Genomic DNA, 15934 nt, shown 5'->3' with positions numbered 1-15934 from the left:
CAAAAATCCAAAGGCTAAATAGAGTATTAATGGCACTATACTGGAAACTACCGAGGAGGAAGGGGATGTAGGAGTCACTATTTCAGGTGACTTAAATTGCTTACCAGCATGCTTTTAACAAAGCAATGAGGAAGGCTAGTCTGATGCTTGGCTGCACTTGGAGAGGAATCAGCAGCAGAAAGAAATAATAATACCACTGTATAGGTCATTGGTACGGCCTCATCTAGAATACTGTGCTCAATTCTGGAGGCCATATCGTCAAAAGAATATTAATACATTAGGGACTGTACACAGAAGGGCAACTAAAATGGTGCATGGCGTACATCACACAACAGAAAGACTAAAAATTCTCAATATGTATAGTTTGTAAGGGAAAGGGGGGACATGATAAAGACTTTCAAATATAGCAAGGGTTTTAACAAAGTCAAGGAGGGAAACATTCTCCAAATGAAGAGAAGCAATAGGACGCGAGGACATGCACTGGAGGGTGGGGGGTTCAGGGGAAATATTAGGAAAAATTACTTCACAGAAAGGGTAGTGGACAAGTGGTATCAGAGGTGGTAGAGGCTAAGACAGTAGAGCAATTTAAACATGCATGGGATACAGTAGCGGCTCTTGCCACGGGCAAGCAGGCTTTTTGCCTGGGGCGCCGCTACCGTGAGGGCGCCGCCGCCATGGCAAGAGCCGCTACCAATCCACCCTGCCCGCTCCCCGGCTGCAGCGAGTGCCGTGTGCGCCCGTTGCAGCCGGCGTCGCTGACTGACGCTAGTGGTCAAAATTGACCCCTAGTGTCATTGCGGCACTGCTATGGGAGAGACGTCATGACGTCTCTCCCATAGAGAGGAGCCAGCGCCCGGAGACAGCAGTGGCAGCGGTCCGGAAGCAGGAGCGAGGCTGGTAAGTATTTTGTTTTCTTTTTTTTTTAGGGTTTCAAAGCGGCGCTACTACAGGGGGCACATACTGAGGGCACAGCTACAGGGGGCACAACTACAGGGGGGCACTGCTACAGGGAGAACAGCTACTGAAGGCAAATTAACTGGGGGCACAACCACTGGGGGCAAATCTACAGGGGGCACATACTGGGGCCACTGCTACAGGGTGCAAATCAACTGGGGGCACAGCTACTGGTGGCACTACTAAAGGGGGCACTGTTACTGGGGGCACAGCTACAAGGGGCACAACTACAGGGGGAACAGCTACTGGGGGAAAATTAACTGGGGGTACAGCTACAGGGGGCACAAGTACAGGGGGATAACTGTGGGCACGCCCCTTCCCTATGAAGAAGCCATGCCCATGTTTTGAGGCGCGCGCCCTCGGCGTGCACTAACTGTATTTTACCTGGAGGGGGGGGGGGGGGGGGGGCGCCACAGGAAACAAAATAAGGATCAAATATGGTATAAAAAAAAGGGGCAGACTAGATGGGCCACGTGGTTCTTATCTGCCTTCAAAAAAATTCTCTGTTTCTATGTATTTATTATTGTTTCCATTAAGATATGTTTGACATCTTTGATCATTTACCAACAGAACTTGGCAGTTAGCCAAAACTAAAGTTATTTATTTTTTCTTTGGTGAAACGATGTTGCTGCATTCTGTCAAGCATATAGGTGCTGTAACAGAGTTGCACACTAGTTGGCTGTCTTGCATGCACGGAAATGCTGATATCTGCCCATATGCAGTTTCACACATCTACACTGGCGCACAGACCCTTTCCATCCACTGCCAGCATTATTATCCATACACATTCCCTATACTCTGGTGCAAGAGTTCCATCCAAAACCAGGCTGATCTCTGCTTCCACTCACCTCAGCATAGCCTGCACCTCCACCTGCATGCCAATGACTCCCTCATCCTGTGATTGCAGACACTCAGCAATGAAGCTTGTGTAGTATCGCATCCGTTCACAAAACAGATGTCTACTTAGCTGTATCTGCCCCATAATCTCGGGTTAAACAAAGGACTAAATAGTGTTGGGGGAGAATACAAAAAACAATGAGGACTACAGAGGATTGTTTGCAAAAATAGAAATGTACTTTCCATATAATTGTAAGTATTAAATAAGAAACCTGACAATATTGATTGCCACCTTCACAGTAAGGCATTGGGGCTAGCAGTGGCAGAGATTGGCTCTGGTGATATGCAGCGTGGATAAAGGGCCCTGCTCCGACAACCAAAAGGAAGTTCTTTTATTTGATAACACGTTTTACAAAATAAACTTTTTTTAATTTTAATGTCCGTGTATACTTGCGAAAAATGTATGTTACAGACAAAGTACAAGAAAAACAGTGATAGTCCCTCCCATTACCCTAGGGCAGGGATGGGGAACTTGCCACTCCAGCTGTTGTAGAACTACACATCCCAGCATGCCCTGCTACCGTTTTGCTATTTGGCCATACTAAAACTATAGCAGGGCATGCTGGGATGTGTAGTTCTACAACAGCTGGAGTGCTAAAGCTTCCCCATCACTGCCCTAGGGGTAGACAGAAACTAGTGCAAATGCGATGAGTAGCTGGCTTCAGAATGGCAGAAATGCAGCATGGGTTAGAAAAGGAATGAATTGACAATTTCTGGCACCGAATAAAGTCCAATACACATCATTTCACGTTTTCCTGATGTTTGCAACTTGCAGGAAAGTAATCCTCTGTTCTGTAGAGGGCCGGTAGTTCATAAGGATCCTGTTTTTTAGAGCATTTCTATAAGAGGAGGAAAGAAACAATGGATTAAACAGGGAAATTAGCACAGGAACTCTCTGGAATGGGTATGGCCGTTCTCAGACTTTATAACAACACTCTTACCCCCAAGTATATTCTCTGCACAAACTTACATTGCACTCTATTAATTCCATTACTCTACCCCAGGGGTGGATTGGGATCGAACACCAGCCTGGGAAATTTATGGAAGCAGCCCTAATGAGGTTGGAGTCTGTTGAGGGGAAGGGGCCTGTCAAGAGGGCGGGGTCACTCCTCAGAGGTCCTGATTCTGAGATAGGCACAGTTGGGGCCTCCTTTGCTTTACGTTAAGCTATTGTTTACCTGTGAGTGTGGCCCTCATTCTGAGTTGATCGCTTGCTAGCTACTTTTAGCAGCCATGCAAACGTGTTGTCACCACCCACGGGGGAGTGTATTTTCACTTTGCAAGTGTGTGATTGCATGTGCAGCCGAGCGACACAAACACATTTTGTGCAAAACAAGACCAGCCCTGTAGTTACAGGAGTCTAGCAACAGAGGTCCCGGAATTGACGTCAGATACCCGCCCTGCAAACGCCTTGACACGCCTGCGTTTTCCCAAACACTCCCAGAAAACGGTCAGTTGCCACCCACAAACGCCCTCTTCCTGTCAATCTCCTTGCGATCGGCTGTGCGAATGGATTTGTCGCTAAAAGCACTGCACAACAACGATGCTCTTTGTACCCATACGACACGCGGGCGCATACGCAAGCTCAGTTTTGCCGTTTGTTTACCTGATCGCAGAGCTGCGAAAATCAACAGCGAGCGATCAACTCGGAATGACCCCCTTTATGCATATGCTGCTACAATACCCTTCCCTGATGCACATCTGTACGTCTGAATATACAAGGACTGATATGCCCACTTTCAGTGTCTACTGACACTGCAGTCATGCCTTTAATCTACTTCTGATTTCATTGATTTTTCATTCCACAAACCCCCTTTTTTTTAACCTTATATGTTTCAAAGCACAGGGAGGAGGAGCACACACAGGAAGGGAGCACTCACACTACATACAGCACAGTACAGGGAGGGAGCACACACTACATACAGCACAGTACAGGGAGGAGGAGCACACACTACATACAGCACAGTATAGGGAGGGGGAGCATACACTACATACAGTACAGGGAGGGGGCACACACTACATACAGCACAGGAAGGGAGCACACACACTACATACAGCACAGTACAGGGAGGGAGTACACACTACATACAGTACAGGGAGGGAGTACACACTACATACAGCACAGGAAGGGAGCACACACACTACATACAGCACAGTACAGGGAGCACACACTACATACAGCACAGTACAGGAAGGGAGCACACACTACATACAGCACAGTACAGGGAGGGAGCACACATTACATACAGCACAGGGAGGAGGAGCACACACTACATACAGCACAGTACAGGGAGGGAGCACACACTACATACAGCACAGTACAGGGAGGGGGAGCAAACACTACATACAGCACAGGGAGGGGGAGCATACAGTACAGGGAGGGAGCACACACACTACATACAGTACAGGGAGGGAGTACACACTACATACAGCACAGTACAGGGAGGGAGCACACACACTACATACAGTACAGGGAGGGAGCACACACTACATACAGCACAGTACAGGGAGGAGGAGCACACACTACATACAGCACAGTATAGGGAGGGGGAGCATACATTACATACAGTACAGGGAGGGGGCACACACTACATACAGCACAGGAAGGGAGCACACACACTACATACAGCACAGTACAGGGAGGGAGTACACACTACATACAGTACAGGGAGGGAGTACACACTACATACAGTACAGGAAGGGAGCACACACACTACATACAGCACAGTACAGGGAGCACACACTACATACAGCACAGTACAGGAAGGGAGCACACACTACATACAGCACAGTACAGGGAGGGAGCACACATTACATACAGCACAGGGAGGAGGAGCACACACTACATACAGCACAGTACAGGGAGGGAGCACACACTACATACAGCACAGTACAGGGAGGGGGAGCAAACACTACATACAGCACAGCACAGGGAGGGGGAGCACACACTACATACAGTACAGGGAGGGAGCACACACACTACATACAGTACAGGGAGGGAGCACACACTACATACAGCACAGTACAGGGAGGGAGTACACACTACATACAGCACAGTACAGGGAGGGAGTACATACTACATACAGCACAGTACAGGGAGGGAGCACACACTACATACAGCACAGTACAGGTAGGGGAGCACACACTACATACAGCACAGTACAGGGAGGGAGCACACACTACATACAGCACAGTACAGGGAGGGAGTACACACTACATACAGCACAGTACAGGGAGGGAGCCCACACTACATACAGCACAGTACAGGAAGGGAGCACACACTACATACAGCACAGTACAGGGAGGGAGCACACATTACATACAGCACAGGGAGGAGGAGCACACACTACATACAGCACAGTACAGGGAGGGAGCACACACTACATACAGCACAGTACAGGGAGGGAGTACACACTACATACAGCACAGTACAGGGAGGGAGCACACACTACATACAGCACAGTACAGGGAGGGGGAGCACACACTACATACAGCACAGTACAGGGAGGAGGAGCACACACTACATACAGCACAGTACAGGGAGGGAGCACACACTACATACAGCACAGTACAGGGAGGGAGTACACACTACATACAGCACAGGGAGGGAGCACACACTACATACAGCACAGTACAGGGAGGGAGTACACACTACATACAGCACAGTACAGGGAGGGAGCACACACTACATACAGCACAGTACAGGGAGGGAGCACACACTACATACAGCACAGTACAGGGAGGAGGAGCACACACTACATACAGCACAGTACAGGGAGGGAGCACACACTACATACAGCACAGTACAGGGAGGAGGAGCACACACTACATACAGTACAGGGAGGGAGCACACACTACATACAGCACAGGGAGGAGGAGCACACACTACATACAGCACAGTACAGGGAGGAGGAGCACACACTACATACAGCACAGTACAGGGAGGGAGCACACACTACGTACAGCACAGTACAGGGAGGGAGCACACACACTACATACAGCACAGTAAAGGGAGGAGGAGCACACACAGGAAGGGAGCACACACACTACATACAGTACAGGGAGGAGGAGCACACACAGGAAGGGAGCACACACACTACATACAGCACAGTACAGGGAGGAGGAGCACACTCAGGAAGGGAGCACTCACACTACATACAGCACAGTACAGGGAGGGAGCACACACTACATACAGTACAGGGAGGGAGCACACACTAGATACAGCACAGTACAGGGAGGAGGAGCATACACTACATACAGCACAGTACAGGGAGGGAGCACACAAAGTAGTGAAACAAAGACACAGGGGACCAGCGCAGCAGAATCTGTCCCAGTGGCAATCCGCCTCTGATTACATACATAGCCACCATATTACATACATAGCCACCACAATATTACATGAATAGCACCACATTATACAAATAGCACTGCATTACACGTATAGCACCACATTACACATATAGCACCGCATTACATGTATAGTACTACACGTATAGCACTGCATTACACAAATAGCGCCACATAACACGAATAGCACAACATTACCAGTATAGCACCGCACTACACGTATAGCACAGCATTATATGACTAGCACCACATTACATACGTAGGCACCGCATTACATTCATAGACACTGCATAAATAGGCCCATCATCATGGACAGACATTGGGCAGCCACAGGGCTGAAGGACGTTGCATTAGAGATTGTCCCAGGGCTGGCTGTGAGTGCAGCCTAATCAGCTGGCATCCTGAGAACAAGGTACATCCTGCTCCTGTCCAGTCCCCAAACCATACACTGTGACCGGGGACGCCCTAACCCTTACACTAACATAATAATGCAAATAATGTAATTAAAAATAACCTCTCTGCCGGGGCCACTTCAGTGCTCAGTCGCCGCTCTGGCCAGTTCAGTGAGAGTGTGGGAGCTGGGGTGGCAGCGGGTGTAGTGAACCCGGCTCCGACCATCGCTTTGCTGCTGCTCCTGGGCCGGGCTCGTTGAAGAGACCTTTGGCCGGGGCCAGGGAGAGGATGCTGTTGGGCTGGTTAACCTTCTCAAGGTCCCCCATTGGTAGAAAAGCTTTGCCACTTTTCACGGCTATCGGCACCTGGAAGTGCCCGCTAGCCTAACTTCCGGATTGCATTCCAATGAACCACAAGTACTGGAAGCAGTGTGAGCCAGCCCAGCCGGAGTGTGAATCAGCCTGGCTGAGGGGGATATGGGACCAGCCCATCAGAATCTGTCATGGTGTCCTGGTGGGCCAATCCACCCCTGGTAGCTGCACTCCCTGCACCTATGGTAGCTACAACCTTGTATATAACACATGTAACTGTGACAGGGAAGGTGGCCCCTCTCAGCTGTGGGTCCCAAAGCAGCTGCACCTATGATAGCTACACCCTGCATATAACACATGTAATTGGGACAGGGAAGGTTGCACCTCTCAGCACTGGGCCCCATAGCAGCTGCACCTATGATAGCTACACCCTGCATATAACACATGTAATTGTGACAGGGAAGGTTGCACCTCTCAGCTCTGCATAGCAGCTGCACTCCCTGCACTTATGGTAGCTACACCCTGCATATAGCACATGCAATTGTGACAGGGAAGGTTGCACCTCTCAGCACTGGGCCCCATAGCAGCTGCACTCCCTGCACTTATGGTAGCTACACCCTGTATATAACACATGTAACTGTGACAGGGAAGGGGGCCCCTCTCAGCACTGGGCCCCATAGCAGCTGCACTCCCTGCACCTATGGTAGCTACACCCTGTATATAACACATGTAACTGTGACAGGGATGGTGGCCCCTCTCAGCACTGGGCCCCATAGCAGCTGCACTCCCTGCACCTATGGTAGCTACGTCCTTGTATATAACACATGTAACTGTGACAGGGAAGGTGGCCCCTCTCAGCACTGGGCCCCATAGCAGCTGCACTCCCTGCACCTATGGTAGCTACGTCCTTGTATATAACACATGTAACTGTGACAGGGAAGGTGGCCCCTCTCAGCACTGGGCCCCATAGCAGCTGCACACCTCGCACCTATGGTAGCTACACCCTTGTATATAACATGTGTAACTGTGACAGGGAAGGTGGCCCCTCTCAGCACTGGGCCCCATAGCATCTGCACTCCCTGCACCTATGGTAGCTACACCCTGTATATAACACATGTAACTGTGACAGGGAAGGTGGCCCCTCTCACCTGTGGGTCCCAAAGCAGCTGCAGCTATGGTAGCTACACCTGCACATAACACATGTAATTGTGACAGGGAAGGTGGCCCCTCTCAGCACTGGGCCCCATAGCAGCTGCACTCCCTGCACCTATGGTAGCTACACACTGTATATAACACATGTAACTGTGACAGGGAAGGTGGCCTCTCTCTGCTCTGGGCCCCATAGCATCTGCACTCCCTGCACCTATGGTAGCTACACACTGTATATAACACATGTAACTGTGACAGGGAAGGTGGCCTCTCTCTGCTCTGGGCCCCATAGCATCTGCACTCCCTGCACCTATGGTAGCTACACCCTGTATATAACACATGTAACTGTGACAGGGAAGGTGGCCCCTCTCAGCTCTGGGCCCCATAGCAGCTGCACTCCCTTCGCCTATGGTAGCTACGCCCTTAGCGAGCCCGCATGGGGCTCTGTTGCACTCGTACCCCCACCGGCAATCTGGCGGCCAGGATCCCGGCATCAGGATGCTGACCACTGGGATCCCAACCGCCGGTTACACGATCCCAGCGCATGATAGAGCATATGGTACTTGCCTATTCTCCCGCAATGTCTTGGAGACTCCAGGATAGCAGGCACCAAGGTGTAGGCATATCTTCAGTAACGCCTCAGTTCCACACGCTGATGCCCACTTCCTGTGTGAAGCGACCAGTCCAGGCGAGCTGATGATGCTATTTCTGCTGAATCCCATCATCATGGCCCCTTCCCCCGCTTTACAATGATGTAATCGTGGCTTTATATACTGTGCCTTGATGATGCGATTCTGCTGTCATGCCCCTGCACTGCCCACATGGTTGCGCCATACCCCTCCCAACTGGCAGCCAAGAACTTGGTAAGTGTGTAATATCTGGGCCCTGTAGCTCACCAGCAAAAAAGTATCTATTTTTTAACCATTTCATCACCCCACATCCACTGCATACAATGGGGTCTATGTACTAAGCCTTGGAGAGAGATAAAGTGGATGGAGATAAAGTACCAGCCAATCAGCTCCTGTCATTTTTCAAACCCAGCCTATAATATGACAGTTAGCAGCTGATTGGCTGGTACTTATCTCCGTCCACTTTATCTCTCTCCAAGGCTTAGTAAATAGACTCCAGTATTTGTAATGAGCCCCAGTGCTTTAGCCTACCAAACACCCACCACCACCACCAATTTTGCAAGTAAACACTGTAAAGCATGAGAGGACATGGGCTGTTATCCGATGTCTCCACTGTACAGCTGGCCACACGCAGGCCCATCCCGCCTCTGGAGCTGCGGCCCAGGATTATTCATCAATTTGACCTCACACTTGGATGGCCAAACCTGACATGGACCAGTAAAACAGCCCCATGGGGTTTCTGGAGGATCTATGGGGCCAATTCAGACCTGATCGCTCGCTAGCTGTTTTTTGCAGTCCTGCGTTCACATAGTCGCCGCCCACCGGGGAGTGTATTTTAGCTGTGCAAGTGTGCGATCGCATGTGCAGCCGAGTGGTACAAAAAGATTTTGTGCAGTTTCTGAGTAGCCCAGGACTTACTCAGCCGCTGCGATCACTTCAGCCTGTCCGGAACCGGAATTCACGTCAGACACCCGCCCTGCAAACGCCTGCGTTTTTCCAACCACTCCCAGAAAACGGTCAGTTGACACCCACAAATGCCTTCTTCCTGTCAATCTCCTTGCGATCGCCCATGCGAATGGATTCTTTGCACAAACCCATCGCAGAGCAACGAACCGCTTTGTACCTTTGCGACGTGCCTGCACATTGCGGTGCATACGCATGCGCAATTCTGACCTGATGGCAGCACTGCAAAAAACGCTAGCAAGCGATCAGGTCTGTATTAGGCCCTATAAACACTGTGTTATGTGCACATTAAGTGGTATAAATGAAAATGTATGGAACATGAGTAATTAACATGAATTAAAAATGAACGTTATGGTAAGAACTTACCGTTGATAACGTGATTTCTCTTATGTCCACAGGTATCCACAGGATAACATTGGGATATTGTCGAGCGACAGCGAAAATGGCACCAACACGGTCACGAGCTTTCTGGCCTCCCAGGATGCATTGGGGCCTCCACTATATAGTCCCGCCCACTGACTCAGTCAGATCAGTTCTTTCCACAGCGATTATAGGCAGGAACATTAGGTAGAGACCTGTACAGGCGATAAGAACACACATGCACACCCTTCCATACAAGAAGGAAGAGGTTTTTAGTGTTTGTCTAGATCCTCAAATCAGATGCGTCCGGGTGGGATCCCTGTGGATACCTGTGGACATAAGAGAAATCACGTTATCAACGGTAAGTTCTTACCATAACGTTAATTTCTCTGGCTGGGTCCACAGGATTATCCACAGGATAACATTGGGATTCCCAAAGCCATTTTAGTGGTGGGGACGCTCCTGATTGCACAGGAGGACCTTTCGCCCGAAGTCTGCGTCATGAGAGGCTAAAGTATCCAAGGCATAATGTCTGATGAATGTGTTTATGGAAGACCATGTGGCTGCCCTACATATCTGTTCTGCTGATGCACCCTGTTGTGCTGCCCAAGAAGGACCTACCTTACGTGTAGAGTGTGCAGAGACATTAGCCGGAATAGGGAGATCTGCATGAGAATAAGCTTCAGATATTACCATTCGGAGCCATCTCGCCAGCGTCTGTTTACTAGCAGGCCAACCTCTCCTATGGAATCCGTAGAGGATGAAGAGATAATCTGTTTTCCTGATGGTACTAGTACGATCTATGTAGATTTTTAAAGACCGGACCACGTCCAGTGACGCTTCTCCCGCAGATAGTCCCGATACCTGAAAAGCTGGGACTACAATCTCTTCATTCAGGTGAAACTTTGACACCACCTTTGGAAGATAACTAGATCTCGTTCTGAGAACTGCTCTGTCTGGAAAAAAACTTAGGAAAGGAGACTTACATGATAATGCTCCTAAATCTGACACTCTTCTGGCTGACGCCATTGCCAGTAAAAAAAGAACTTTAACCGTTAACCACTTAAGATCTGCTCTCTCAAGTGGTTCAAACAAAGGACCCTGGAGAAATTTAAGAACTAAATTCAAATCCCAGGGAGCTGCAGGAGGAACAAATGGAGGTTGAATATGTACTACTCCTTGGAAAAAAGTACGTACATCCTGTAGGTCAGCAATCTTCTGCTGAAACCATACAGTCAACGCTGAGACTTGCACCCTCAAGGAAGCAACCTTCAACCCCTTATCCAATCCTGCCTGCAGAAAATCCAAAATTCTAGCTACTTTAAAGGCTCTTGGATTGTAATTTTTTCCAGAACACCAATGAATATAGGCTTGCCATATTCTATGATATACACGGGCCGAAGAAGGCTTTCTTGCTCTAAGCATGGTTTGGATTACTTGCTTTGAAAATCCTTTAGCCTCTAAGATAGAGGTTTCAACAGCCACGCCGTCAAAGACAGGCGATCCAGATGACTGTGACAACAAGGACCCTGCATTAACAGATCTGAACGTTGAGGGAGCAGTATCGGTGCTTCCACGGACATTCTCCACAGATCTGTGTACCAATGCCTTCTTGGCCAAGCTGGAGCTATTAGAATGATTGCTCCTTTTGCCTGTTTTATCTTTCTCACTACTCTGGGTAACAGAGATATTGGAGGGAACAGATATGCCAGCTGAAACCTCCATTCTACTGACAGTGCGTCTACCAGGACTGCTCCTGGGTCCCTTGTTCTTGATCCGTACCTCGGAACTTTGTTGTTTAGACGAGACGCCATAAGGTCTATCTCGGGTAGACCCCATCTGTTCACCAGTGTTTGGAACACTTCTGGGTGTAGTGCCCATTCGGTTTCCTGAATGGTGTGCCGACTGAGAAAATCCGCTTCCCAATTTAGTACACCCGGGACAAATACTGCTGACAATGCTGGGAGATGGAGTTCTGCCCACTTTAGAATGGGAGTTACTTCCTCCATCAGACTCTTGCTGTGAGTCCCTCCTTGATGATTTAGGTATGCTACTGCCGTCGCATTGTCTGAGCGGATCTGGACTGGTCTTCCTTGTAGATTGTCCTTTGCCTGAACTAGGGCCAAGTAAATGGCTCTTATTTCTAACAGATTTATCGGCAGGCGACTTTCCCTTGCGGTCCATTTTCCCTGGAACCATAGGCTTCCGAGTACCGCCCCCCAACCTTGCAGGCTGGCATCTGTCATCAGGACTTGCCACTCTTTTATCCAAAAGGGTCTCCCCTTGTTTAAATGGTCTGTCTGTAGCCACCATGCTAGAGACCTTTTTACATTTACTGGAATCTTTATCATCTGCTTCTTTATTGTTTGATGATTTCCGTTCCATTTTGTCAAAATGAGATGCTGCAATGGTCTGGAGTGGAATTGCGCATATTCCACCATGTCGAACGTTGATACCATCAGACCCAACAGCCGCATTGCTGCATGGACTGACATTGTCTGGGCTTGCAACGCTTCCTGAGCCATGACCTGCACCTTGACTATTTTCTTCTCTGGTAAGAGAACTCTCTGTAGGTCTGAATCCAATATGGCTCCCAAATGAACCATCCGCTGTGATGGATTCAGGGACGACTTCTCCCAATTTATGAGCCACCCGTGTCTCTGTAAACAAACTATCGTCTGTTGGAGATGGCTCAACAGTAAATCTTGCGACTGTGCTAAGATTAATAGGTCGTCTAGGTATGGGAATATCCTTATCCCTTGTTTGCGCAGACAAGCTGCCATAACCACCATGATCTTGGTAAACACCCTGGGTGCTGTAGCTAGCCCGAAGGGCAGAGCTTGGAACTGGAAGTGTTCCTTGAGGATTGCAAACCTGAGGTAACACTGATGTGATAGTGCTATAGGCACATGTAGGTAAGCATCCCGCACATCCAGAGATACCATATAGTCTCCCGGTTCCATAGCCAACATTATGGAGCGTAACGTCTCCATGTGGAACTTCGGGATCCATATGTAATTGTTCAGCATCTTCAGATTTAGAATTGGTCGATATGACCCATTTGGTTTCTGGATTAGAAACAGATTGGAGTAATACCCCTGTCCCTTTTGTGATGGATGTACTGGGACAATCACACCTGACTGCAGTAATTTTTGGACTGCTTCTTGCAGGGCATTGGCCTTCGACTCTATACGAGACGAGCTGGTGCAAAAAAATCTTTGAGGAGGCTGCCTCCTGAATGGGAACCCATACCCCTGAGATACTACCTTCTGCACCCAGGCATCTGTTGTTGACTGTTGCCATGTGTGTGCAAATTGCAGGAGTCGGCCCCCAACCCTGGAATCCTCCAGGCGGAGGCCCGTCTCTTCAGGCTGAGGGCTTTTGTTCAGGTTTGGAAGCTGGCTTTTTGCTAGCCCACTGCTTCTTACCCCTGGATTTAAACTGGGGTTGTTTAGGCTCCTCTTTACCTTTCGCTTTGCTTTGCCAGCGAAATGAGCGAAATTTTAAACCCTTGGACTTAGGGTTGTAGGTAGCCGGAAATCTGACCTTCTTCGATTCAGCCTCTGACTCTAGGATATCCGATAAAGGTTTTCCAAATAATATATTACCCATGAAAGGCAATGCTTCCAATTCCTTCTTGGACTCCGCATCTGCCTTCCAGGTCCGTAGCCAGACTGCTCTGCGAGCGACTACTGCCAGGGCTGAAGCTTTAGAAGCAACAGTGCCTACATCAATGGCTGCTTCTTCTAAATACTGGGCAGATTGTCTTAAACGGCAAAGACGATCCTCTTGCTCCCTAGTAGGAGAGGGGATGTCATTCTCTAGTTCCTCTATCCATTCGCCCATTGCCTTTGCTACCCAGGCCGAAGCCATAGCAGGTCTTACCACTGCACCCACAAGAGAAAAAATATTTTTCAATAGGCTCTCTACCCTCCTGTCTGTGACATCATTCAAAGAGGTAGATGACAGTGGCAAAGCAGATTTGTGCACGAGTCGCAGAACATGTGCATCTACTTTTGGAGGAACTTCTCTCTTCGAACAATCTCCAGCAGGAAATGGATAATAAGAATCCCATCTCCTAGGAATCTTATACTTTTTACCGGGCGCTGCCCAAGACTCATCCATCATTTCCATCAACTCCTGACGCTGGAAATTCAGCTTTCACTGACTTTGTTCGTTTGAATACAGGTGCTTTTGCTTTTAACGCTGTCTTGGCTGGTTCTTCCAGAGAAAGCACAGCCTTTACTGCATTAATGAGTTCAGCTACATCATCTGAACTAAAGCTCTGCGACTGATCATCATACGGAGTTGAATCTATTGTTTCCGCATCATCATCCGATGTATCCTCTTGTGTAGTCTGCCATACAGACGTATCTGTCTTAGTCTTACCTACCCCTTGGTTGCTTGTAGAGGCTACTGGAGCCAAACCATAGGAAGGGAGCTGCATGTATGGGTTCATAGTGTAACCTAACCCCTGAGGTGGTGCTACTGGAGCTAACCTGTCCGCTATTGAAGACAGAGTCTTTGCGAACATATTCCATGGTGGCTCTACTGGAGGTTGAACTAACTCCTGTTTTTTACTTCGCTGAAAAGCGAAACAGTTTGCACACAAACCCTCATAAGTGACCAATTGAATCATATCAATTACCCCTGACTTACAAGATAAGCATGTTAGGGCTGTAGGAGTGCTTGACAAATTCTCCTCATCACTTTTGCCGCTCACAGACATTTTTTCTGATATTGACTACACAATTTTGTGACTGAACCACACCCTATAATCAGTATATAGAGGTGAAATCAATCTGACCACAGTGCACCTGATTTGAGGGTCAGAACAGGACTGACATTACACAGAAAAGTCAGCACACATACTAGCAGTCAGTCACATGTTAAAGCATTAGACATTGTCATATGAGAATACAACCTCCATAATAACTTATACATAAGTAGGAAATTTGTACTTCTGTTTAACTGGTTCTTTTTCAACATAACATGCAGAAAACACAGTAATATACAGGTCTCATATGCAATAGGTACAAAAAATTAACAGTGCACACTAAGAAGTAGAAGGAATTTTTAGTACTGTATACCCTGCCTCCAGGGAGCGGGATACAGGGAGACTCACCACACTTCCATATCCAAGCAAAGACGCTCGAAAGACGCTGAGTGGATTCAGACGCTACTGGTGTACACTGCCGCTCTTGGTAACTGATAACGGACACGGACGCTCACCAACGGACACGGACGCTGAGCGACTCCACGTGCATGCAGACACTAAAGGCCTGCGACTCGGTCTAGGCGGGTTTATATCCAGTGTACACAACCGCAGCGTCTAAGCTGCGACCGAGTACCCTCGTGGTAGCGTCTGAGCCGGAAGTGAGGTTATTCAGTTCATGAAACGAGAGACCCGCGGGAACTGGCCATGAACTCGGAGGAGGGACGGCCAGGAGAGCGTCTGAAACCCCCTGTTGACTTAAACTCCCAGGATCGCGGCCTCACCTAGTCCTGGCGCCTATGATCCCCGGAGCGTAGCGCTGTCACACTCGAGATGTTCGGCGCATCAACACGCTGTTTGTAGTCTCCACCAAATCAGCGTAGCTGTGTCCTGACCCCTCTAGTAAGAGGAAGTCCATATACTCACTGTCTCCCCATGCTCCGGCCACAGCCTGGTAACGTCTGCTGGACCTGCTAGAACATCCGACACAGACGCCCGTCGAGACAGCACTGTACCGCGAAGGTAAGCGTTGTTGCGACCCGGTGGGGAGTTGTTGGAGCGACTCTTTCTAATACACGTTTAAGACGCTGTTAAGAGAAGTCGCTCAAACAAAAACAGTAAGTCTATAAAAATAAAGTAATGAAAACTTGAGGCTGCTTTCACAGCAGCCCTGTGACCATGCGGCTTCCTGCCGCACCAAGCAAAAAACTGATCTG

General features: G+C 48.8%; 1 protein-coding gene across 2 annotated transcripts in view; it reads right to left on the bottom strand.

The window, feature by feature from the left end:
* Positions 1 to 2168: 2168 nt before the first annotated feature.
* Positions 2169 to 15934, bottom strand: part of BCAS4 (breast carcinoma amplified sequence 4) — a 216821-nt gene continuing 203055 nt past the window's right edge. Inside the window, exon 5 of one of the 2 annotated variants that reach the window (XM_063958958.1) lies at positions 2169 to 2690. In XM_063958958.1, the coding sequence (XP_063815028.1) occupies positions 2592 to 2690 (99 nt within the window). In that variant the 3' untranslated portion in view covers positions 2169 to 2591. The remainder of the gene's footprint in view (positions 2691 to 15934) is intronic. The other variant, XM_063958959.1, reaches the window with a different exon arrangement.

This window comes from Pseudophryne corroboree, chromosome 3, assembly GCF_028390025.1.
Source record: "Pseudophryne corroboree isolate aPseCor3 chromosome 3, aPseCor3.hap2, whole genome shotgun sequence".
Lineage (NCBI taxonomy): Eukaryota > Metazoa > Chordata > Amphibia > Anura > Myobatrachidae > Pseudophryne > Pseudophryne corroboree.
The sequence above is the reverse complement of the archived record's forward strand: the minus strand, read 5'-3'. Positions and strand labels throughout refer to the sequence as shown.